The following is a 23,527-nucleotide window of genomic DNA, read 5'->3' as shown; positions in this document are numbered from 1 at the left end:
GGGTGTTGTGTAATGAACCAGATTGATTAGAAAACTTAAGGTAAAGGAATCCTGAGGAGACAGTGATCCAAATATGATAGAATAAACCTTGCAGTTTGGGAGGAAGAAGATAATTCAGATGTATTGGTATTACAGTGGAGTAAGAGGATTTCCAAAGGCATCAGAGAGGATTCATCTAAAGTTGCTTGAAGGGAAAACTAAAGGGATGACAACAGGACAGAAAAGGCTGAAGTTTCTGGCGGCAATTCAGAAGGTGCAGTATAGATATATCCCAAAGGTCAGAGGAAAGGGAAGATGAAGTAACCGAGGCTGATGAGGGAAGATAAAGACAGCACAAAAGCAAATGAGAGGGCATATAATATAGCAAAAAGTAGTGGGGAGTTAGAGGATTGGGAAGCATTTAAAAATAACAGAGGGCAACAAAAACAACATGAGACAAAAGATGAAATATGAGGGTAAGCTAGCCAATAATATCAAAGAGGATACAAAAAAGTATTTTCAGAAAGTTAAAGAGTAAAATAGAGGCAAGAGTGGACACTGGACCACTGGAAAGTGATATTGGAGAGGTAGTAATGAAGGACAAAGAAATGGCAGAGGAACTTAGTAAGCATTTTGCATCAGTCTTCACTGAGAAAGACAATAGCTGCACACCGGAAATTTGAGTGTCAGGAGGCACTAAGGCGAATGTACTTGGGAAGCTGAAAGGTCTGAAGGTAGATAAGTCACCTGGACCAGGTGATCTACTCCCCTGAGTAATGAAAGATGTAACTGAAGAGACCGTGGAGGCATTAGTAATGATCTTTCAAGAATCATGAGATTCTGGAATGGTTCCAGAGGACTGGATAATTGCAAATGTCAAACAACTCTCTGAGAAGACTAGAAGAAAGGAAATTATAGACCAGTTAGCCCGACATCAGTGGTTGAGAAAATACTGGAGTTCATTATTAAGAATAATGTATTGGGATACTTGGAGGTACATGATAAGATGGGCCAAAGTTAGCATAGTTTCCTTAAGGAGACACATTACATGACATATTTGTGGGAAATCTTTGAAGAAATAATAGGCAGAATAGAAAAGGACAGTCAGTGGATGTATATTTGGATTTTCAGAAGGCCTTTGACAAGATGCCACACATGAGGCTGCTTAACAAAATAAGAGCCCATGGGATTACAGGAAAGATACTGTCATGGGTAGAAGGTTGGGTGATTGGTAGGAGGCAAAAAGGGGGCCAATTCTGGCTGAGTGCCACTGACTAGTGGTAGTGCAGGGGTTGGTGTTGATAGCACTTCTTTTCATGTTTTACACTAATGACTTAGATGATGGAATTGAAGCCTTTGTGACATTTGCTGATGATACAGAGATTGGAGGAGGATAAGGTAGTGTTGAGGAATCAGGGAGTCTGCAAAAGATCATGGTCAGATTGAGAGAATAAGTAAAGAAGTGGCAGATGGAATACAGTGTAGGGAAGTGTATGGTCATGCACTTTGGTAGAAGCAATAAAGGTGTTGACTTTTTTTCTAAACAGGGAGAAATTCAAAATTCCCTAAAGGTTGGGTTGATGGTAAGAAAAGCAAATGGTAAGGTTAGCATTCATTTCAAGAGGACTAGAATATAAGGATGTGATACTGATGCTTTATAAGGATTTGGTCTGACCATCCTTGGAATATTGTGAGCAGTTTTGGGCCCCTTCTCTAAGAAAAGATGTGTTGGCATTGGAGTGGATCCAGAGAAGGTTCATGAGAATGATTCTGGGAATAAAAATGTTAACTCACCAGGAGTTTTGATGGCTCGTGGCCAGTACTCACTGGAGTTTAAAAGAATGAAGGGGGATCTCAGTGAAGCCTATCAAATATTGAAAGGCCTAGATGGGTGGAGAGAGAGGAAATTTCCCCTAGTAGGTGAGTCTAGGTCCAGATAGCACAGGCTCAGAATGAGGGTCATCCACTTAGAACGGAGATGATTACTAAGTTCTTTAGTGAGAGGGTCGTGAATCTGTGGATTTCATTGCCGCAGATGGACATGGAGGCCAAGTGATTGAGTATATTTAAAGTGGAGGCTGATAAGTTCTTGTCTTGGTTAGTCAGTGCATTAAGGTTACGGGAAGCAGGTAGGAGAATGGAGTTGAGAGGTATAATAAGTCAGCCATGATTGAGAGCAGAATCAATGGGTCGAGTGGCCTAATTCTGCTCCTATATGTTATGCTCTTATGGAAATTGAGCTTAGCAACAAAGCAGGGCTTCTTTGGAGAAGGGCTGAAAGCTTTGTGTGAGAGTAAAAGAAAACTGTCAGAGAGCAGAATGAGAACTATAGAAAAGAGGTAACAAAGCCTGGGGCCCATCCAAATGAAAGCATGGCAATTGAACAGAGTTGCAAGATAAACAGGGAGTGCACAAGAGCAAGTCTTGGTGTGTATTTAATATTTGAGTAATATTGTAAATACATTGTTTGATTAACCATTCCTTGTTGTTTACGGAATTCATTTTGGGTTGTTTGTAAAGTTAGTGAAAGGCATACGTCATCACGCGTCACGTCATATCAGCATGCCTCACTGACGAGAAACTGAGTAGGTATGCATTTCTCGGCTCCCTTGATTTTCTTTCAAATAGTTTTATGTTTTGGAGTTGCAAAACATAAGACTGGAAGATCTTTTGTTGTTTGTCATCAACAATCTGAATGATAATGTGGTAAACTGGATCAGCAAATCTGCAGATGACACTGAGATTAGGGGTGTAGTGGGCAGTGAGAAAGGCTATCAAACTTTGCAGCAGAATCTGGACCAGCTAGGAAAATGGGCTGAAAATTGGCAGATGGAAATTAATACAGACAAGTGTGAGGTGTCACACTCTGGGAGCACAATCTACGGTAGGTTTCAAGGACTCTACAACTCATGCCATTATTTATTTATTTATTTGGCTCAGGAGGGAGCCTGATAGTTGTAGGGTAATAACTATTCATGAGCATGGTGAGGTGGGACCCAAGGCTCCTGCCTCGTGGTAGCAACGAGAAGAGAGCATGGCCTGGATGATGGGTTCTTGATCAGGGATGCTGCATTCTTGTGGCACTGGCTAGACTGAATTTGTACAGTGAATAATTATGTCTCCATTTTATGTGAAAAAGTACAGAAATAGTAGGAAAAACCCAAGTTTGATTTTATGGGTTGAAACTTGTGGGAAGATATGAGTTCTACATGAAACTCAGAGCATTTCTCCATGAAAGTGCTGCTAACCTTGATTTCCATTTGAACGAAAAGTCCCAGGCTTTCTGGTTGTTCTTCATCAACAGATTCTTTTGACTGGCCTCTGATATTAAACTCTTCATTGAATCTAATGACAAAACTTAAAGATGAACAAATTCCCCAAGCGCCTCTAGTGGTGCTTCTGTCCACTAAAGCTGTGCCAGCTACGTACTCACAGTAATAGCAACATCCAATTGAACATACAGGAACAGTCTTAAGGCATCAATTTACGACTACATCTGATTTTGTTAAAATGAATTGAATTGAATAAGGTGGTTTTGAGTTAAGAGCTCCAAATAAGTTTTCTAATATATTTACTTATTACAGAAAAGTTTCCAAAGTTTCCTAATTGTTTTACATTCTTTGATATTTGATAGATTTTCGGTGTATTTAAACATTTCTGAATGACATTCAGAAACAATCATACATTGTTTACTGATTTGACTGCCAGTTAAGCTATGGGCTATGAGTTAATCAGCTGCTGAAGTTTCTCAGCTGCCTTCTGGTGGGGGTTTCTTCTCCACTAGCCCTCATAATGATGGCAGTATATCACACAAGGCCCTGCTGAGTTCCATTCCATACTACTGGTTCCTGACCATGATCTGTCAAGGGCCATGTGGATGTCTGCCCACGTACCGACTGAATGCACAGGCATTCAGAGAGTAATGATACTGTGAAAATGCTTCCACAAGGTATAGTTGAAGTGAATATCATAAATCCATTTTGTCTGGAAATGTTTAGCATGGATGATAAAGTCAGTGGGGATGTAACAAAGTCTGTGGGAGCAGCTTAAGATGATAACTTTGGTTTTCTCAATATTTAACCACAATCAAGCAGTTAAGAGGCAGAGCTTGATGTTATCACATATATTTTTATAACTCATACATCGTTACTTTCTCTGACAGTCTAAAACAATAGCATATACCCCTGTACTCTCTCAGCTTTTTGACCCATTCCACTGACAGCTGCCCCTCTCATTTCAGGATCCCCATTTTAAATTTTTGGCCACTTCACTGATGTAGTTACGCATTTTCATCTCTCCATCCATCTACCCACACCTGAATCGTGCCTCTGAGGCACCAGACTTTCTTTGCCTTCCATCGCTCCTTTTGGACTGGACCCCCACTGAGGGGCCTGGACCCCCACCATCCAGGCCATGCTGTCTTCTCGCCGTTGCCTTCGGGAAGAAGGTACATGAGCCTCAGGACCCACAACAAGTCCAGGAACAGTTATTACCCTAGAACCATCAGTCTCCTGAACCAGCGTGGATAATACACTGAACTGATTCCACAACCTATGGACTCAGTTCAAGGAATCTGCAACTCATGTTCTCAATATTGTTTATTATTTATTTATTATTACTATTATTTGTTCTTTTTTGTATTTGCACAGTTTGTCTTCTTTTGCATGGTGGTTGTTTGTCCATCTTTGTCAGTTTTGTTTTTCATTAATTTCATTGTATTTCTTTCTATCTAATTTGAATGGCTGCAAGAGAATGAGTCTCAGATTAGTACATGGTGACACATATATATACAGTACTTCAATAATCAATTTACTTTGAATTTTCAACATTTGCTCTCTTTTACCTCCATCATTGTCCAGTTTTCCTTACTTCCCCATCCCTTGTGGGATTCCAAAATGTTTCTTTCTTGTTTACTGGTTCAATAATTAGAGGTGGAGGTTTGAGAGCTCTGCCACTTGGCTGTTACAAGCTATGGGAGCTGCTGTTACATCCTTTGTGGTTGTACTGAAAGCTGCTGTGGGCAGAACAATGGGTTTGGTTGGTAGCAGAAGGCTGAGCTAGAGCTTACCAGGGGAAAATGGAAACAACCAAATACAGTGAGAAAGCTTCTTTGCAATGAATTGAGGTCTCTGAAATATATGCTCTTTGATGAACTTTGACAGACCTCTTGGTGAACCCCAAACAGGCAAGAGTCAAACATCTCTTTCTGAATTAACAAACTAAAGGGGACACGAGGAGATTTGATAAGGGAAGGAGGAATCACTAGGCTTTTGGTTAATGTTCCTTTTGGCACAGAAAATTAAAGGAAGATGATGTCAGTGAGTCAGCTTAAAAAAGGGTCATGTTTATTACCTTTTCCAGTCTTGGGAGGTGGAGGAAGGGACGGTGATGTGGGGGTGGGGGGAGGTGATGCACCATCAATAACTCTCTGAAACGTGAGGTGAGATATTGGCTTTTATTGACTGGAAGAAAGAACAAGCAGCAATTGACCACCATGCTGCATCCTGGAGACTGAGAGGCAGGGCTTTTTACCGGGGTCTGTGGGAGGAGCCACAGGAGCAGTCAGCGGGGTGGGGGGGAACGTGTCCAGACAGGTATATGTAGTTCACCATCAATCACCTTTATACCGGGGTCTGTGGGAGGAGCCACAGGAGCAGTCAGCGGTGGGGGGGGGGGGGGCGTGTCCAGACAGGTATATGTAGTTCACCACAGGAGGAATGGATGAATTGATTTGACTTCCTTTGTATATTCACCTGTCTGTGAAATAAAGCAGCAACACGTTTTAACACCTGATTCATTTCACTGTATTAACCCACAAGGCCATCCCTGTTGAACAGAGGTGAGGAAGAATTCTTTTTACCCAGAGGGTGGTGAATCTGTGGAATTTATTGCCTCAGACGGCTGTGGAGGCCAAGTCATTTTGTACTTTTAAAGGGGAGGTTGATAGGTTCTTAATTAGTAAGGGTGTCAAGGGTTACGGGGAGAAGGGAAGTGAATGGGGTTAAGAAAGATAATAAATTAGCCATGATGGAATTGTGGAGCAGAGTTGATAGGCCAAATGGCCACATTCTGCTCTTATCTCTTAAGTCTTATGACTAATTAGCTCAAACAAGACAAAGAGAGCTAAAACAGGGCATATGTATTAAGTGTATAATATCCCACTGGCATTGCAAAGGCTGTCTTAATTTTGTATTTACGGATTATAATAGTTATTTCATAAGGTTTTGCCCATTATTAACACACTCCTGAATGTAGGAGGCTTACACTGCTCTTTGCAAAGTCATTTTACTTGATGGAATCTCAATGGCAGACCCAAAGTAAGTAACATACATCCTCTACTTATAAGAGGCAGTTGTGAAAATCTGATATATAGGACTCATTTTCCTTCTGTTTGAGAAGCAGTTGCTAAAAATAAATCATAACACACCCATAATGCTGGAGAAACTCAGCAGGTCAGGCAGCATAAATGGAAAGGAATAAGCAGTTGATGTCTTGGGCCAAGACCCTTCATCAGGGCTGGAAAAGAAGGAGGAAGACATCAGAATTAGAAGGTGGGGAGGGGGAAGGAGTATAAGCTAGAAGATGCTGCCTGACCTGCTGAGTTCCTCCAGTATTTTATACGTGTCATTCTGGATTCCTAGCATCTTCAGAATGAAGATCCAAAAACAACTATTTAACTTTCAGGCAGATATCCATCTCTTTTAAGAAATCTTGTGGAACTGTAGTGACAAGGCTATGGAACATTGGTTCTACTTACTTGACATCACAGCAGAAATTCTGGTACAGGAATGGTACTGATTGGTAACAGGGTTAGAGAAGGACAGGGCGAAAAGTGCAAAGTAAACAACAGCAAAAGATTGTATTATGGCAGAACCTTAATATTAGAAGATTATTATACCTGGAGCATTTCTGGGAAATAATTGCAATTATAAACCTTTTGGTTCCACAGGATATAAATGAGGTGAAGTTGGCTCCAAAGAAGTCTTTCCTAAAACGTGGGCAAGGTATTGCACGATTTGAGAAGAACAAGAAAAATATTCTGAAGGAACAAAAGAGGAACCCAGGTCATGAATCAGTGGATCAATTGCCCAAAAAAGTTAGGTTCTGTAATCAACACCAGCTTTCCTTGCCCGCCTTCAATGAGTACAAAAAGCTCCAGAAGAAAAAACAAGTTAGTAGTCCAGAGCTTGTAGAACCTAGAACAAAGAAGTTTGTTTCTACCAGCAGCTCCATCACAAACAGCAAGAGAAAAGATCACAAACAAAAGGAGAAGCAAGATGAAGTCAAGAATAGTACAGACGAGGGTATCCAAAGTGACATAAATGTCACAGAATTGTCTACCAAGATTGAATCGCCTCGCAAATTTTCTAATGGGGGAAATAGTGGAGGTCAACACATAGTACAGGAAAGTACAACAGGAGATGTACCTCCTGTGGGGGAATCCCAAGGAAGAGCTAACATCAGTAAAGATTTAAGCTTACATATTCTAGAAAGACAGCAATTGATTAGAGATGGTCCTGAATCACAGAGTCAAACAAATGGCAGTGTTTCTCATGGAAGTGTGGAAAGGCAAAGCCAAGGCCAAGAAATAGGACAAAATGTGGCAAACAAGTTGCCGGGATCTTCAAATGATCAACCACCTTTCATTAGCACCAATCAACAAGAATGCCCAAGTATGAATAAATCAGAGACTTTCAACTGGAACACTGAACTACCCCAGGAGCAATCAGAGCAGAAGCAGAATAATTTAATTAACATCAAAGATCCCAGGCAAACGCAAAGTTGGAAAGGCCCAAACATCGGTTTTAAAAAAGTAAATGACAAAATAGTACAAGTGACTTCTGACAATCTGCCATGCCACGGAGCCAGTTTTAGAACCCAGGAAGGCAAAGACCATAATATGCACAGTTTTGCAAACACAGGATTAATGCCCCTTGTAGATTATAAGCACAGTATGCATGGTTATTTCAAAAGTAACAATGAACATTGTGGGGTCTCTAATGTTAGAGCGTATGGTGTAGATCCTGACAGCAATGGCCTGAAGTCTGAGCTTCAGCAACCACCCACTGTTGAAATCCTACATAATTCTGTTTGCTCTCGCAGAAGTCTAGACTTATCCGATGATGCCGACTATGCAAGTGATGCTCCAAGTGGATTAGAAGAAATGGGCATGGCATTTCAAACTTTGCAGCATTTTACACGTCGTAAATCTATAGCTGGAATGTCTCCAGTGAAATGCAATACACCGAGCAGCAGCACCAGCAGTGAGAGTGAAACTTCAGACCTCAAATCTCCTTCATCGAGGAGATATCCTTCCCTGTACAATAGGCCCACGAGAAACAAAGCCAAAACTGTTAGAAAGAAGTCAAACTTTGCAAAGAAAAACACCAGCAATTTTGTGGCAAATCAGAACTGTGGTACTCAACAATCGGATGTCGTGCAGCCGTCTTGTCATGTCCTTGCATGGCAATTGTCTCCAGCACTTAGTTGTGAACAAAATGCATCAAAAACTTCAGGTCATTCTTACCAGATGGAAGCCAACAGTGGAAGTGTTCAAGGTATGTATATGAGAAATCAAATCATTCAAATAGTAATGCACAAAACAATGATCAACTTGAATCTGTATCCAAATGTCAAAGAATTCCAGTTCACAGATTATACAGTTCATGAAATAAAAGATTACTTATTATGACATGTTGAGTCCATTCTGTCCATCAGAACAATTCAGCAACCTGTTTCCCCCCTCCTTAGTTGCAGTAGTTTAAGCACTTGAGTCACATATGATGTTGTTCTAATGGGTTGTCTATTGGTGAGTCCTCAGGTATCACATGCCAGTGGTGTTGTACTGTTTACTTTTTAATTTGGATTGTAAATGCACCTTATTATTTGTTAATTTATTTGTAGTAATACCACTTTATCTGTTGTGTATGAATTATATGTACTGTGTCGTGCATCTTAGTCTGGAGGAATGTTGTTTCGTTTGGCGGTGTACATGTATACGGTTGAAATGACAATGAACTTGGACGAGGTGGCAGTAGAGGCTGATCTGGGATCCTCATATTCTGGTGCAGTATGGGCTACAGTTAAGTGGTACCTCCTCTCTCTCTCCCATATGCTCTTCAACTTCTCTTTGATTCTTTTACCTTTTATCTACCCTAAGAAGTAGTCTGCAGCTCATAGCAGAATGTCTTTGGGATGTGGGATGAAACTGGAGCAGCAGCGAGAAACCTTGTAGCCATGGGGAGAAACTGGAGCCTACAAGCAGACGGTATCCAAGCTGCGATGTGGTTCAGGTCATCAGCCTACAACATTTGCACTTCTTCCTTCTCAGATGCTGTTTGAGTTGCTGAGTGCTTTCAGCAATTTCTGCCCCTATTACAACAGACAGTTTATTTTAAATGACTATTGCATCCAATTCTAGCCACAAGGTTTTAAGAATGAACCTTCAGACATCAAATCTCCTTAATCAAGGAGATATCTTTCCCATTATAATAGGTCAATGAGGAACAAAACCAAAACCATGAGAAAACAGTCAAACTTCGCAAAGAAAAGCACGAGCGGTTTTGTGAAAAATCAGAATCGTGGTACTCAAGAATCTGATCTGGTGCAGCCATCTTGTCCAGTCCTGAGAGAAATTGTCTCCAGCACTTAGTTGTGAACAAAATGTATCAAAAACTTCAGATCATTCTCACCAAGATGAGAAGAGGACTGGAATATAAAAGTAATGATATAAGGCATTGACTTTATAAGGCATTGGTCAGACCATATTTGGAGTATTGTGAGCAGTTTTGGACACCATTTCTAAGGAAATATATGCTGGCATTGTTGAGGGTCTGAATGAGGTTTATAGGAAGGATCTTGGGAATGAACAGGTTAATGCATGAGAATCATTTGATGGCTCTGGACCTGTTCTCGCTGGAGTTTAGGAAAATGAAGGGGGATCTCATTAAAACCTAACAAAAATTGAAAGCCTGGGGTAGAGTGGATGTGGAGAGGATGTTTTGAATAGTGGGAGAGTCAAGGACTAGAAAGCACAGCCTCAGAATAGAAGGATGTTCATTTAGTAAACAGATAAAGAGGAATTTCTTTAGCCAGAGAGCGATGAATCTGCTGAGTTCATTGCCACAGATGACTTTGGAGACTAAGTAATTGTGTAGATCTAAAGCAGAGGTTAACAGGTTCTTGTTTAGTAAGATTGTCAAAGACAGGAGAATGGGGCTGAGAGGGATAATTAATCAGTCAAGATGGGATAGGGAGCAGACTTGATGGGCCAAATGGCCTCATTCTGCTTTACGTTTTATACTATAATTATAAATTTGGACATTCACATTATGTAGTATTCAAATTAGGGATTAGAAAAGGTGAAATATTGTCATAATTGTACATGACAGATACAAGTACAATTATAGTGGCAAGGTTATATTATAGGAACATCTGCACAATTTTGGTCCCTTATTTAAGAATGGATATACTGGCAGTTCAAAAGTGATCCATTAGGTTAATTCCTGGAAATGAATTTTTATTCCTTGGAGCTTGCAGTGGAGGTTTGCCATAAGTCTATAGCAAATATGAGTACATTGTTTCAATTTCACGTATTATAATATTCTTGAAATACAAATGATAAATGAAAACAATAAGTAATTTCTGCTTCAATCATATATATTTTTGATTTAAAGTTAATTTTAATCCATTTTAAATCACACAGAAGATGCACAATCAAGACAACTCCAGGAGAAACTTCTCCAACTGGAAACAGAAATTGACCGATTTAAAGCAGAAAACACAGCTATAGCCAAGCTTAAGGAGGAACAAGAGTTAGCTTTGGAAAATCTCAGGTGAATCTGAAGCCATATTCATATTCTGCTGATACATGTGGCTATGCAAAAGTACACTCAGTGGCCACTTTTATTTGGCATGCCTGCTCATTAATGCAAACATTTAATCAGTCAATCACGTGGCAGCAATTCAATGCATAAAAGCATGCAGACCTGGCCAAGAGCTTCATTTGTTGTTCATCAGGATGGAGAAGAAATGTGATCTAAGTGACTTTGACTGTGGAATGATTGTTGGTGCCAGGCGGGGTGGTCTGAGTATCTCAGAAACTGCTGATCTCCTGGGATTTTCATGCATAAGAGTCTCTACGGAGTTTACAGAGAATGGTGTGAACAATTTAAAAAAACATCCAGTGGGTGGCAGTTCTGTGGGCGAAAATGTCTCGTTAATGAGAGATGAGAGGAGAATGGTCAGACTCGTTCAAGCTGACGGGAAGGTGACAGTAACTCAAATAACCACAGGTTACAACAGTGGTGTGCTTAGGAAAATCCCTGAACACAGATCATGTCAAACCTTGAAGTGATTGGGTTACAGCAGCAGAAGACCACAAACATACACATAGTGGCTACTTTATTGTGTACATGAAGTTCCTAATAATGGTGGCCAATGAGTGTAAATGGTTTGTTACACCACAGTGACTGAAGTGATATAATCAATGGTAATAGTCTGTGTAGTTGAGCATTTCCTTTCCCATTATCCTTCACTCTCACAATTAAAAGCTAGAGTTGTTCTCATGGTGTCACAAGGGGGCCTATAGTCCCTCTTCTGGCATTTTGGGGCGTGGAATTCTAATCATCAACACTAGCTCAATTTTCAGAACATGCCTATGGGAATGTTGAAATTTGAAAATCTGGGGGAAAATTAGAATGAAGTAATTGCCATGTTTGTGCTAGTTAACACTGTGAGCTTTCCAATTGTGAGTGTAACATTGTAGAGCATGTTCCAGTAGCTGAAGCATTTACATAGTCTGTAGTGAACAGCAGAGTTTTAGAAAGTTCACTATTTTACCCATGATCAATTCACCAGGAAAGCATGGTAGCGTGGCTGTCAGTATAATGCTATTACAGCACCAGTGATTACCAATAGGGGTTCAATTCCTGAAGCTGCCTTTAAAGAGTTTGGATGTATGGGTTTCCTCTCAAATTCCAAAAACTTATGGGTTAGGGTTCGCGAGTTGCGGGCATCCTACGTTGGTGCTGGAAGTGTAGCGAAGCTTTCAGTCCCAGCACAATCCTCACTGATTTGGTTTGATACAAATGATGCATTTCACTGTGGGTTTTGATGTACATGTGAGAAATAAGGCTAAGACTGTATCACCACATCAATGTCATTAATGAATGGATATTCCTTTCAATACCCAGAGAACTGAGTGATTTCTGTGAGCAACTGTAAGACTTGAAATCAAACCATCATGGTTTTCTGGAACTATTTTTCCAAGTAAATTTCATCACTTTTTGTTAGCATTTAGCTGTGGTAACAGGTTTTATTTTGCCAGTTTGCTGTGGAACACAAAATAGTCTGTCGGACCAAAACTGCCACTTCAGCTGATCCTTCCAAAAATATATATCTCCGCCCAGTGTCTCGAGCAGCCCAATCCTACCCAGCTGATCTTGTCTAATTCCTTCTCAATGGCAGAGAACTAATGGAATATTTGGTGTGGTTGAGCCTCCTCCTACTCTTCTCAATATTGTGTGCAGGGGAGTATCTAAATCCTTTGAACACAATAATTCTCCGAGTACGACAAGTTGTTACTACCATACACCCTGAGCAGCAATGGAGAAATCATGTGCAAGCACCTACGGTTTAAAATTAAAACTATAATTACATTATATAATCACCTGTCTCATTAACAAGACATTTTGCCCATGAAACTGCTGCTCACTGGATGTATGTTTTTATCATACCATTCTCTGTAAACTTTAGATTCTGTTGTTAGTGAAAATCCCAGGAGATCAGCAGTTTCTGGGATACTCAGACCACCCTGTCCGGCACCAACAATTATTTCCTGGTCAAAGTCACTCAGATCACATTTCCTCCCCGTTCTGATGTTTTGTCTGAACAACAACTGAACTTCTTGACCACGTCTGCATGTCTTTATGCACTGAGCTGTTGCCACATATTGGCTGATTAGATATTTACATTAATCAGCAGGTGTACGGGTGTACCTAATAAAGTGACCACAGAGTGTACATTTGATGGAGTACAAGCAGCCCTGAGGAATTTCCAGTGTTACAAAATGTCTCTTGGACCCACAATCTTGCTAATTTACAGGCAGCTCTTCATCCCATTGTAATTTGCAATTGTCCCTGAATCTGGGCGTTTGCTCCATATATTTTCAATGCTTTGGGGAAATTTTAGGCTTTCCAAATCTCTTAGGAAATAAGGAAAAAAATAAGAACAAATTTTTCAACAGAATTTAGCTTGCTTACATCCAGATTGAGAGGCTTGATTAAAATTAATAGCCTTCTTGCACAATTCTCATTACTGTACTCCAAGCATAATTTTCAGCAGCTAGTTTTATCTAGCATTAAAAAAAGATACACTTGTGTAGGTACGTGCACGAGAAATAATTCAGGGCAGGTTGTGTATAACATTTTCTCACTTCTCAAAAACCCAAGGCTGCAAGGAGGTCACATCCACAGGATGTTATGGGCAAGCAACATGAAGGAAATGCAGTAATTGTTCACGTAGAAGCACAGTTCCTTAACTTTTCTCAGAAGTTTGTGAAAATTCAGCACGTCACCTAATACTTTGACAAACTTCTATAGGTGTGCAGTGGTGAGTGTATTGACTGGCTGCTTTATGTCCTGGTATGGAAACCCCAATGCCCTTGAATGGAAAAGCCGACAAAAAGTCACGGATACAGCCCAGTCCATCACGGCTAAAGCTCTTCCCACCACTGAGCACATCTCCAAGCAGCTTCCATCATCAAAGACCATTACCATCCAGGCCATGCTTTCTTCTCACTGCTGCCATTGGGAAGGAGGTACGGGAGTCTCAGGACCACACCACCAGCATCAGGAAGTGTTATTATCCCTCAACCATCAGGCTCTTGAACCAGAGGGGATAATTTCACTCAACTTCACTCAACCCCAAAACTGAACTGTTCCCAAAAGGACTTTTCATCTCATGTTTTTGATATTTATTGCTTAATTAATTCATTCTCTTTTTTTGTATTTCCACATTCTGTTGCCTTTTGCAAATTGTCGGTCTTGCCGTGTGAGGGTTTTCATTGACCCTGTTGTGTTTCTTTGTGTTTATTGTGAATGTCTGAAAGAAAATGAATCTCAGGGTTGCATATAGTGGCATATATGTTCATTGATTATACATTAACTTTGATTATCCTTGTCTGTGTGAGATCTCTGGATACCCGCATACATGTATAAAGCATATTCCCTTTGTTCTGGTGAAAGCCCAATCAAGTTCTGCACCATTAAACTTTTCAAATGACTAACCCGTCTGTGTTGTAAGTGCAGCCAACCCCAAATGATACCTGCTAGTCATAATGTTACAGAGGTGGTTTTATCTTGCATACATGCTTCTGTGCAGCTTCCTTAGCTCTCCAAGTAACTGAGCAAAAAAAAAGGGCCTGTTTCTGTGTTTTGCTCTATAATTAACATTGCTAGTCCAGTCAGAGTAGAGTGTGTGGATATGACAGCCCCTAGGCACAGAAATAGAGACTACACCTGGTTCTGCAGTGACGTACACTCATCCTCCTGTCAGCTTGAACCAGTCTGGCCATTCTCCTCTGACCTCTCAAGGCACTTTCACCCACAGAATTTTCGCTCACTGAGTGATTTTCGTTTTTCGCACCATTATCTGTAAACTCTAGGGATGGTTGACATGAAAATCCCAGGAGATCACTCAAACCACCCCGTGTGGCACCAACAATCATTCCACTGTCAAAGTTGCTGAGGTAACATTTCTTCCCCATTCTGATGTTAGATCCGAACAACAACCGATCCTCTTGACATCGTCTGCTTTCGTGCTCTGAATTGCTGCCTCATGATTGGCTGATTATGCACTTGCATTAACGAGCAGGTGTGCCTAATAAAATGGCCATGGAGTGTACATCATGAAACAGTCCCTGCAGAGTGGAGGCTGGCAAATGGAACACCACTATGCAATGAAAGAGGGAGAAATAAAACAGAGCACAATAGGCCGGTTACTCTGATATCAAACAAAATGCTGGGATCATACCAGTGCCTGAGAAGAGCAGGGAGAGTTGCCTCAATGACTGTCACCCAGTTGCACTAACATCTAGTGATGATGTTGGTCATGGCCAGGATCAGGTCTTCCTAAGCAGGACCTGGACCCACTGCAATTTGCCTGCCGCCCCAATAAATCCACAGTGGGTGCAATTTCACTGGTTCTGCTCTCAGCCCTGGATTAGCTGGACAACAACAATACCTGCATCATGCTGCTGCCTATTGAATACAGCTCAGCACTCAACACAATTGTCCCCTTGATACTAATCAACAAGCTCCAAATCTGGGCCTCTGTACCTCTTCTGCAACTGGATCTTTGACATCCTTATCGGGAGGCCACAGTCAGTGGATCGGAAATAATCTCGCCACCTCGATGACAAATCAGCTCTGGTGCACCTCAGTGATGTGTGCTTAGTCTCTACATCCATGACTGTATGGCTAGAGACAGCTCAAAGGCCATCTATAAATTTGTTGGCAGAAGTTCAGATGCTGACTAGGAAGTGTACAGGAGTCAGATAGGAGTCAGGTTGAGTGGTGTTGCAACAACATCCATGCACTTAATATCAGAAACACCAAGGAATTGATTGTGGAATTCAGGAAGGAGAAGTTGAGGGAACACATCAGCCCTCATCGAGGGATCAGCACTGGAATGGGTGAGCAGTTTCAAGTTCCCAGGTGTCAACATCTCTGAAGATCTAACCTGAGCCCAAATCACAAAAAGGCACAATGGTTGCGATACTTCATTGGGAGTTTGAGGAGATTCGATATGTCACCAAAGCCTCTTGCAAATTCCTGCAGATGTACCGTGGACAGCATTCTGACTGGCTGCTTCACCGTCTAGTATGGAGGGGCCACTGCACAGGATCGGAAAAAGCTGCAGAAGATTGCAAACTCAGCCAGCTCCATCATGGGCACTAGCCTCCCCAGCATCAAGGACACCTTCAAGAGGCATCTGTCATTAAGGACCCCCATCACCCAGGACATGCCGGACAAGAGGACCATCACTGCATAGTCTAATGAGGCAATCTCTATGCTTCAGGACTGTTTTGAATGGAGCGACTGGCAGATGTTCAAAGGGGACGGCACAAACAGAGTAGAAACAGAATATGTCTCATGTGTCACCAGCTGCATCAGCAAGTGTGTAGGCGACATTGGTACATCAAGAGCGGTCATCCCACGGGCCGATCAGAAGCCCTGGCTGAACGCTGAGGTATGCTCCCTACTGAAGTCCCGGGAACCTGCCTTCAGGTCTGGAGATATAACAGATCTGAGAGCAGCCAAGAGGAACCTCATCTTGGGCATCAAGAGGGCAAGGATTGCCTCTGCAGAAAAAGTTCAGGAACACCTCTCTGAGAGCAATCCGCAGTGTATTTGTCTGGCATTAAGGGCATTACTGACTATGCAAGGAAAGACAGGATTAACTGTATGCCTCCTTCCCTGATGCTCTAACCAACTTTTATCATGCTTTCAGACATGGTATATCACACCAGCCATGAAAGCTACAAAGTATTCCATCTGATATAACAGGCCTTGAGTAATCTGTTAACACAGAACCCATGATCCACTAATTTACCCCCAATTCTCCCCCATTACAGTCATATTAGAGGGTGCCTGTTGGGCTGTGCATCAGACAGAGGGTGCCCGTTGGGCTGTGCATCAGACAGAGGGTGCCCTTTGGGCTGTAATTCAGACAGAGGTGCCCGTTGGGCTGTACATCAGACAGAGGGTGCCTGTTGGGCTGTGCATCAGACAGAGGGTGCCCGTTGGGCTGTAATTCAGACAGAGGTGCCCGTTGGGCTGTACATCAGACAGAGGGTGCCCGTTGGTCTGTACATCAGACAGAGGGTGCCTGTTGGGCTGTACAACAGACAGAGGTGCCCGTTGGGCTGTACATCTGACAGAGGTGCCCATTGGACTGTACTTCTGACAGAGGTGACCATTGGATGGTACATCAGACAGAGGGTGCCCGTTGGACTGTACATCAGACAGAGGTGCCCCTTGGGCGGTACATCAGACAGAGGGTGTCTGTTGGACTGTACATCAGACAGAGGTGCCCGTTGGACTGTACATCAGACAGAGGGTGTCCGTTGGACTGTATATCACACAGAGGTGCCCTTTGGACTGTACATCACACAGAGGTGCCCGTTGGACTTTACTTCAGACAGAGGTGCCTGTTGGACTGTACATCAGATAGAGGTGCCTGTTGGGCTGTACATGAGACAGAGGTGCCCGTTGGATTGTACATCAGACAGAGGGTGCACATTGAGCTGCACATCAGACAGAGGTGCCCGCTGGGCTGTACATCAGACGGAGGTGCCCGTTGGGCTGTACATCAGACAGAGGGTGCCCGTTGAGCTGTACATCAGACAGAGGGTGCCCCTTGGACTGTACTTCAGACAGAGGGTGCCCCTTGGGCAGTACATCAGACAGAGGTGCCCGTTGGGCTGTACATCAGACAGAGGGTGCCCGCTGGGCTGTACATCAGACAGAGGTGCCCGTTGGGCTGTACATCAGACAGAGGGTGCCCCTTGGGCGGTACATCAGACAGAGGTGCCCGTTGGGCTGTACATCAGACAGAGGTGCCCGTTGGGTTGTACATCACACAGAGGGTGCCCCTTGGGCGGTACATCAGACAGAGGGTGCCCCTTGGGCGGTACATCAGACAGAGGTGCCCGTTGGGCTGTACATCAGAAAGAGGTGCCCGTTGGGCTGTACATCACACAGAGGGTGCCCCTTGGGCGGTACATGTGACAGAGGGTGCCCCTTGGGTCGTACATCAGACAGAGGGTGCCCCTTGGGCGGTACATCAGACAGAGGTGCCCGTTGGGCTGTACATCAGACAGAGGTGCCCGTTGGGCTGTACATCAGACAGAGGGTGCCCCTTGGGCGGTACATCAGACAGAGGGTGCCCCTTGGGCGGTACATCAGACAGAGGTGCCCGTTGGGCTGTACATCAGACAGAGGTGCCCGTTGGGCTGTACATCACACAGAGGGTGCCCCGTGGGCGGTACATCAGACAGAGGGTGCCCATTGGGCGGTACATCAGACAGTGGTGCCCGTTGGGCTGTACATCAGAAAGAGGTGCCCGTTGGGCTGTACATCACATAGAGGGTGCCCCTTGGGCGGTACATCAGACAGAGGGTGCCCCTTGGGTCGTACATCAGACAGAGGTGCCCGTTGGGCTGTACATCACACAGAGGGTGCCCCTTGGGCGGTACATGTGACAGAGGGTGCCCCTTGGGTCGTACATCAGACAGAGGGTGCCCCTTGGGCCGTACATCAGACAGAGGGTGCCCGTTGGGCCATACATCAGACAGAGGTGCCTGTTGGACTGTACATCAGACAGAGGTGCCCGTTGGACTGTACATCAGACAGAGAGTGCCCATTGGACTGTACATCAGACAGAGGTGCCCGTTGGACTGTACATCAGACAGAGGGTGCCCATTGGACTGTACATCAGACAGAGGTGCCCGTTGGACTGTACATCAGACACAGGGTGCCCGTTGGACTGTACATCAGACAGAGGTGCCCGTTGGACTGTACATCAGACAGAGGGTGCCCGTTGGACTGTACATCAGACAGAGGGTGCCTGTTGAGCTTTACATCAGACAGAGGGTACCCGTTGGACTGTACTTCAGACAAAGAGTGCCCCTTGGGCGGTACATCAGACAGAGGTGCCCGTTGGGCTGTACATCAGACAGAGGGTGCCCATTGGGCTGTACATCAGACAGAGGTGCCCGTTGGTCTGTACATCAGACAGAGGGTGCCTGTTGGGCTGTACAACAGACAGAGGTGCCCGTTGGGCTGTACATCTGACAGAGGTGCCCATTGGACTGTACTTCTGACAGAGGTGACCATTGGATGGTACATCAGACAGAGGGTGCCCGTTGGACTGTACATCAGACAGAGGTGCCCCTTGGGCGGTACATCAGACAGAGGGTGTCCGTTGGACTGTATATCACACAGAGGTGCCCTTTGGACTGTACATCACACAGAGGTGCCCGTTGGACTTTACTTCAGACAGAGGTGCCTGTTGGACTGTACATCAGATAGAGGTGCCTGTTGGACTGTACATCAGACAGAGGGTGCCTGTTGGACTGTACATCAGATAGAGGTGCCTGTGGACTGTACATCAGACAGAGGGTGCCCCTTGGGTGGTACATCAGACAGAGGGTGCCCGTTGAGCTGTACATCAGACAGAGGTGCCCGTTGGACTGGACATCAGACAGAGGGTGCGCATTGAGCTGTACATCAGACAGAGGGTGCCCGTTGGACTGTACATCAGACAGAGGGTGCCCATTGGACTGTACATCAGACAGAAGGTGCCCGTTGGACTGTACATCAGACAGAGGTGCCCGTTGGACTGTACATCAGACAGAGGGTGCCCGTTGGACTGTACATCAGACAGAGGTGCCTATTGGACTGTACATCAGACAGAGGGTGCGCATTGAGCTGTACATCAGACAGAGGGTGCCTGTTAGACTGTACATCAGACAGAGGGTGCCCGTTAGACTGTACATCAGACAGAGGGTGCCCATTGGACTGTACATCAGACAGAGGTGCCTATTGGACTGTACATCAGACAGAGGGTGCGCATTGAGCTGTACATCAGACAGAGGGTGCCTGTTGGACTGTACATCAGACAGAGGGTACCCGTTGGACTGTACATCAGACAGAGGTGCCTGTTGGACTGTACATCAGACAGAGGTGCCTGTTGGACTGTACATCAGACAGAGGTGCCCGTTGGACTGTACATCAGACAGAGGGTGCCTGTTGGACTGTACATCAGATAGAGGTGCCTGTTGGGCTGTACATGAGACAGAGGTGCCCGTTGGACTGTACATCAGACAGAGGGTGCCCATTGGACTGTACATCAGACAGAGGTGCCCGTTGGACTGTACATCAGACAGAGGGTGCCTGTTGAGCTGTACATCAGACAGAGGGTGCCCGTTGGACTGTACTTCAGACAAAGGGTGCCCCTTGGGTGGTACATCAGACAGAGGTGCCCGTTGGACTGTACATCAGACAGAGGGTGCCCGTTGGACTGTACATCAGACAGAGGGTGCCCATTGGACTGTACATCAGACAGAAGGTGCCCGTTGGACTGTACATCAGACAGAGGTGCCCGTTGGACTGTACATCAGACAGAGGGTGCCCGTTGGACTGTACATCAGACAGAGGTGCCTATTGGACTGTACATCAGACAGAGGTGCCCGTTGGACTGTACATCAGACAGAGGGTGCCTGTTGGACTGTACATCAGACAGAGGGTGCCCGTTGGACTGTACATCAGACAGAGGTGCCTATTGGACTGTACATCAGACAGAGGTGCCTATTGGACTGTACATCAGACAGAGGGTGCGCATTGAGCTGTACATCAGACAGAGGGTGCCTGTTGGACTGTACATCAGACAGAGGGTACCCGTTGGACTGTACATCAGACAGAGGTGCCTGTTGGACTGTACATCAGACAGAGGTGCCTGTTGGACTGTACATCAGACAGAGGTGCCCGTTGGACTGTACATCAGACAGAGGGTGCCTGTTGGACTGTACATCAGATAGTGGTGCCTGTTGGGCTGTACATGAGACAGAGGTGCCCGTTGGACTGTACATCAGACAGAGGGTGCCCATTGGACTGTACATCAGACAGAGGTGCCCGTTGGACTGTACATCAGACAGAGGGTGCCTGTTGAGCTGTACATCAGACAGGGGTGCCCGTTGGACTGTACTTCAGACAAAGGGTGCCCCTTGGGTGGTACATCAGACAGAGGTGCCCGTTGGGCTGTACATCAGACAGAGGGTGCCCATTGGGCTGTACATCAGACAGAGGTGCCCGTTGGTCTGTACATCAGACAGAGGGTGCCTGTTGGGCTGTACAACAGACAGAGGTGCCCGTTGGGCTGTACATCTGACAGAGGTGCCCATTGGACTGTACTTCTGACAGAGGTGACCATTGGATGGTACATCAGACAGAGGGTGCCCGTTGGACTGTACATCAGACAGCGGTGCCCCTTGGGCGGTACATCAGACAGAGGGTGTCTGTTGGACTGTACATCAGACAGAGGTGCCCGTTGGACTGTACATCAGACAGAGGGTGTCCGTTGGACTGTATATCACACAGAGGTGCCCTTTGGACTGTACATCACACAGAGGTGCCCGTTGGACTTTACTTCAGACAGAGGTGCCTATTGGACTGTACATCAGATAGAGGTGCCTGTTGGACTGTACATCAGACAGAGGGTGCCTGTTGGACTGTACATCAGATAGAGGTGCCTGTTGGACTGTACATCAGACAGAGGTGCCCGTTGGACTTTACTTCAGACAGAGGGTGCCTGTTGGACTGTACATCAGATAGAGGTGCCTATTGGACTGTACATCAGATAGAGGTGCCTGTTGGACTGTACATCAGACAGAGGGTGCCTGTTGGACTGTACATCAGATAGAGGTGCCTGTTGGACTGTACATCAGACAGAGGGTGCCTGTTGGACTGTACATCAGACAGAGGGTGCCTGTTGGACTGTACATCAGATAGAGGTGCCTGTTGGACTGTACATCAGACAGAGGGTGTCCGTTGGACTGTATATCACACAGAGGTGCCCTTTGGACTGTACATCACACAGAGGTGCCCGTTGGACTTTACTTCAGACAGAGGTGCCTGTTGGACTGTACATCAGATAGAGGTGCCTGTTGGGCTGTACATGAGACAGAGGTGCCCGTTGGATTGTACATCAGACAGAGGGTGCCCGTTGAGCTGTGCATCAGACAGAGGTGCCCGTTGGGCTGTACATCAGACGGAGGTGCCCCTTGGGCGGTACATCAGACAGAGGGTGTCTGTTGGACTGTACATCAGACAGAGGTGCCCGTTGGACTGTACATCAGACAGAGGGTGTCCGTTGGACTGTATATCACACAGAGGTGCCCCTTGGACTGTACATCACACAGAGGTTCCCGTTGGACTTTACTTCAGACAGAGGTGCCTGTTGGACTGTACATCAGATAGAGGTGCCTGTTGGACTGTACATCAGATAGAGGTGCCTGTTGGACTGTACATCAGACAGAGGGTGCCTGTTGGACTGTACATCAGATAGAGGTGCCTGTTGGGCTGTACATGAGACAGAGGTGCCCGTTGGATTGTACATCAGACAGAGGGTGCCCGTTGAGCTGTACATCAGACAGAGGTGCCCATTGGGCTGTAGATCAGACGGAGGTGCCCGTTGGGCTGTACATCAGACAGAGGGTGCCCGTTGAACTGTACATCAGACAGAGGGTGCCCCTTGGACTGTACTTCAGACAGAGGGTGCCCCTTGTGCAGTACATCAGACAGAGGTGCCCGTTGGACTGTACATCAGACAGAGGGTGTCCGTTGGACTGTATATCACACAGAGGTGCCCTTTGGACTGTACATCACACAGAGGTGCCCGTTGGACTTTACTTCAGACAGAGGTGCCCGTTGGACTTTACTTCAGACAGAGGTGCCTGTTGGACTGTACATCAGATAGAGGTGCCTGTTGGACTGTACATCAGACAGAGGGTGCCTGTTGGACTGTACATCAGATAGAGGTGCCTGTTGGACTGTACATCAGACAGAGGGAGCCTGTTGGACTGTACATCAGACAGAGGGTGCCCCTTGGGCGGTACATCAGACAGAGGTGCCCGTTGGGCTGTACATCAGACAGAGGTGCCCGTTGGGCTGTACATCAGACAGAGGGTGCCCCTTGGGCGATACATCAGACAGAGGTGCCCGTTGGGCTGTACATCAGACAGAGGTGCCCGTTGGGCTGTACATCATACAGAGGGTGCCCCTTGGGCGGTACATCAGACAGAGGGTGCCCGTTGGGCCGTACATCAGACAGAGGTGCCTGTTGGACTGTACATCAGACAGAGGTGCCCGTTGGACTGTACATCAGACAGAGGGTGCCCATTGGACTGTACATCAGACAGAGGTGCCCGTTGGACTGTACATCAGACAGAGGGTGCCCGTTGGACTGTACATCAGACAGAGGTGCCCGTTGGACTGTACATCAGACAGAGGTGCCCGTTGGGCTGTACATCAGACAGAGGTGCCCGTTGGTCTGTACATCAGACAGAGGGTGCCCGTTGGACTGTACATCAGACGGAGGGTGCCCATTGGACTGTACATCAGACAGAGGTGCCCGTTGGACTGTACATCAGAGGGTGCCTGTTGAGCTGTACATCAGACAGAGGGTGCCTGTTGGGTGGTAAGTACTTGGGTAAAGACAGGTATGGAGGTGGCGAAGAATGATCAGTTGAGGAGTAATTCTGGCTGCTGGAAGTATATAGACTGGAAGGCGCAGGTGTAAATTGAGAAGCAAAAGATTTAAAGGGGATCTGAGGGGTGAGGTTTTCTAATAAGGCTGGTGTGTGTATGGAATGATTGTCCAAAGGCGGTGGTTGAGGCAGCTACTGTATTATTACAGCATTCAAAAACATACAGACAGGTACATAGATAGGAAAGCTTGAGAGGGATATAGTTGCCAGGTAGGATCA

General features: G+C 45.2%; 1 protein-coding gene across 1 annotated transcript in view; it reads left to right on the top strand.

Annotated features, from left to right (window-relative positions):
- Positions 1–23,527, top strand: part of LOC132403185 (centromere protein J-like) — a 195,613-nt gene that overhangs the window by 116,995 nt on the left and 55,091 nt on the right. Inside the window, exons 7-8 of the mRNA XM_059986546.1 lie at positions 6,929–8,537; positions 10,685–10,814. Of these exons, the coding sequence (XP_059842529.1) occupies positions 6,929–8,537; positions 10,685–10,814 (1,739 nt within the window). The remainder of the gene's footprint in view (positions 1–6,928; positions 8,538–10,684; positions 10,815–23,527) is intronic.

This window comes from Hypanus sabinus, chromosome 12, assembly GCF_030144855.1.
Source record: "Hypanus sabinus isolate sHypSab1 chromosome 12, sHypSab1.hap1, whole genome shotgun sequence".
NCBI lineage: Eukaryota > Metazoa > Chordata > Chondrichthyes > Myliobatiformes > Dasyatidae > Hypanus > Hypanus sabinus.
The sequence above is the reverse complement of the archived record's forward strand: the minus strand, read 5'-3'. Positions and strand labels throughout refer to the sequence as shown.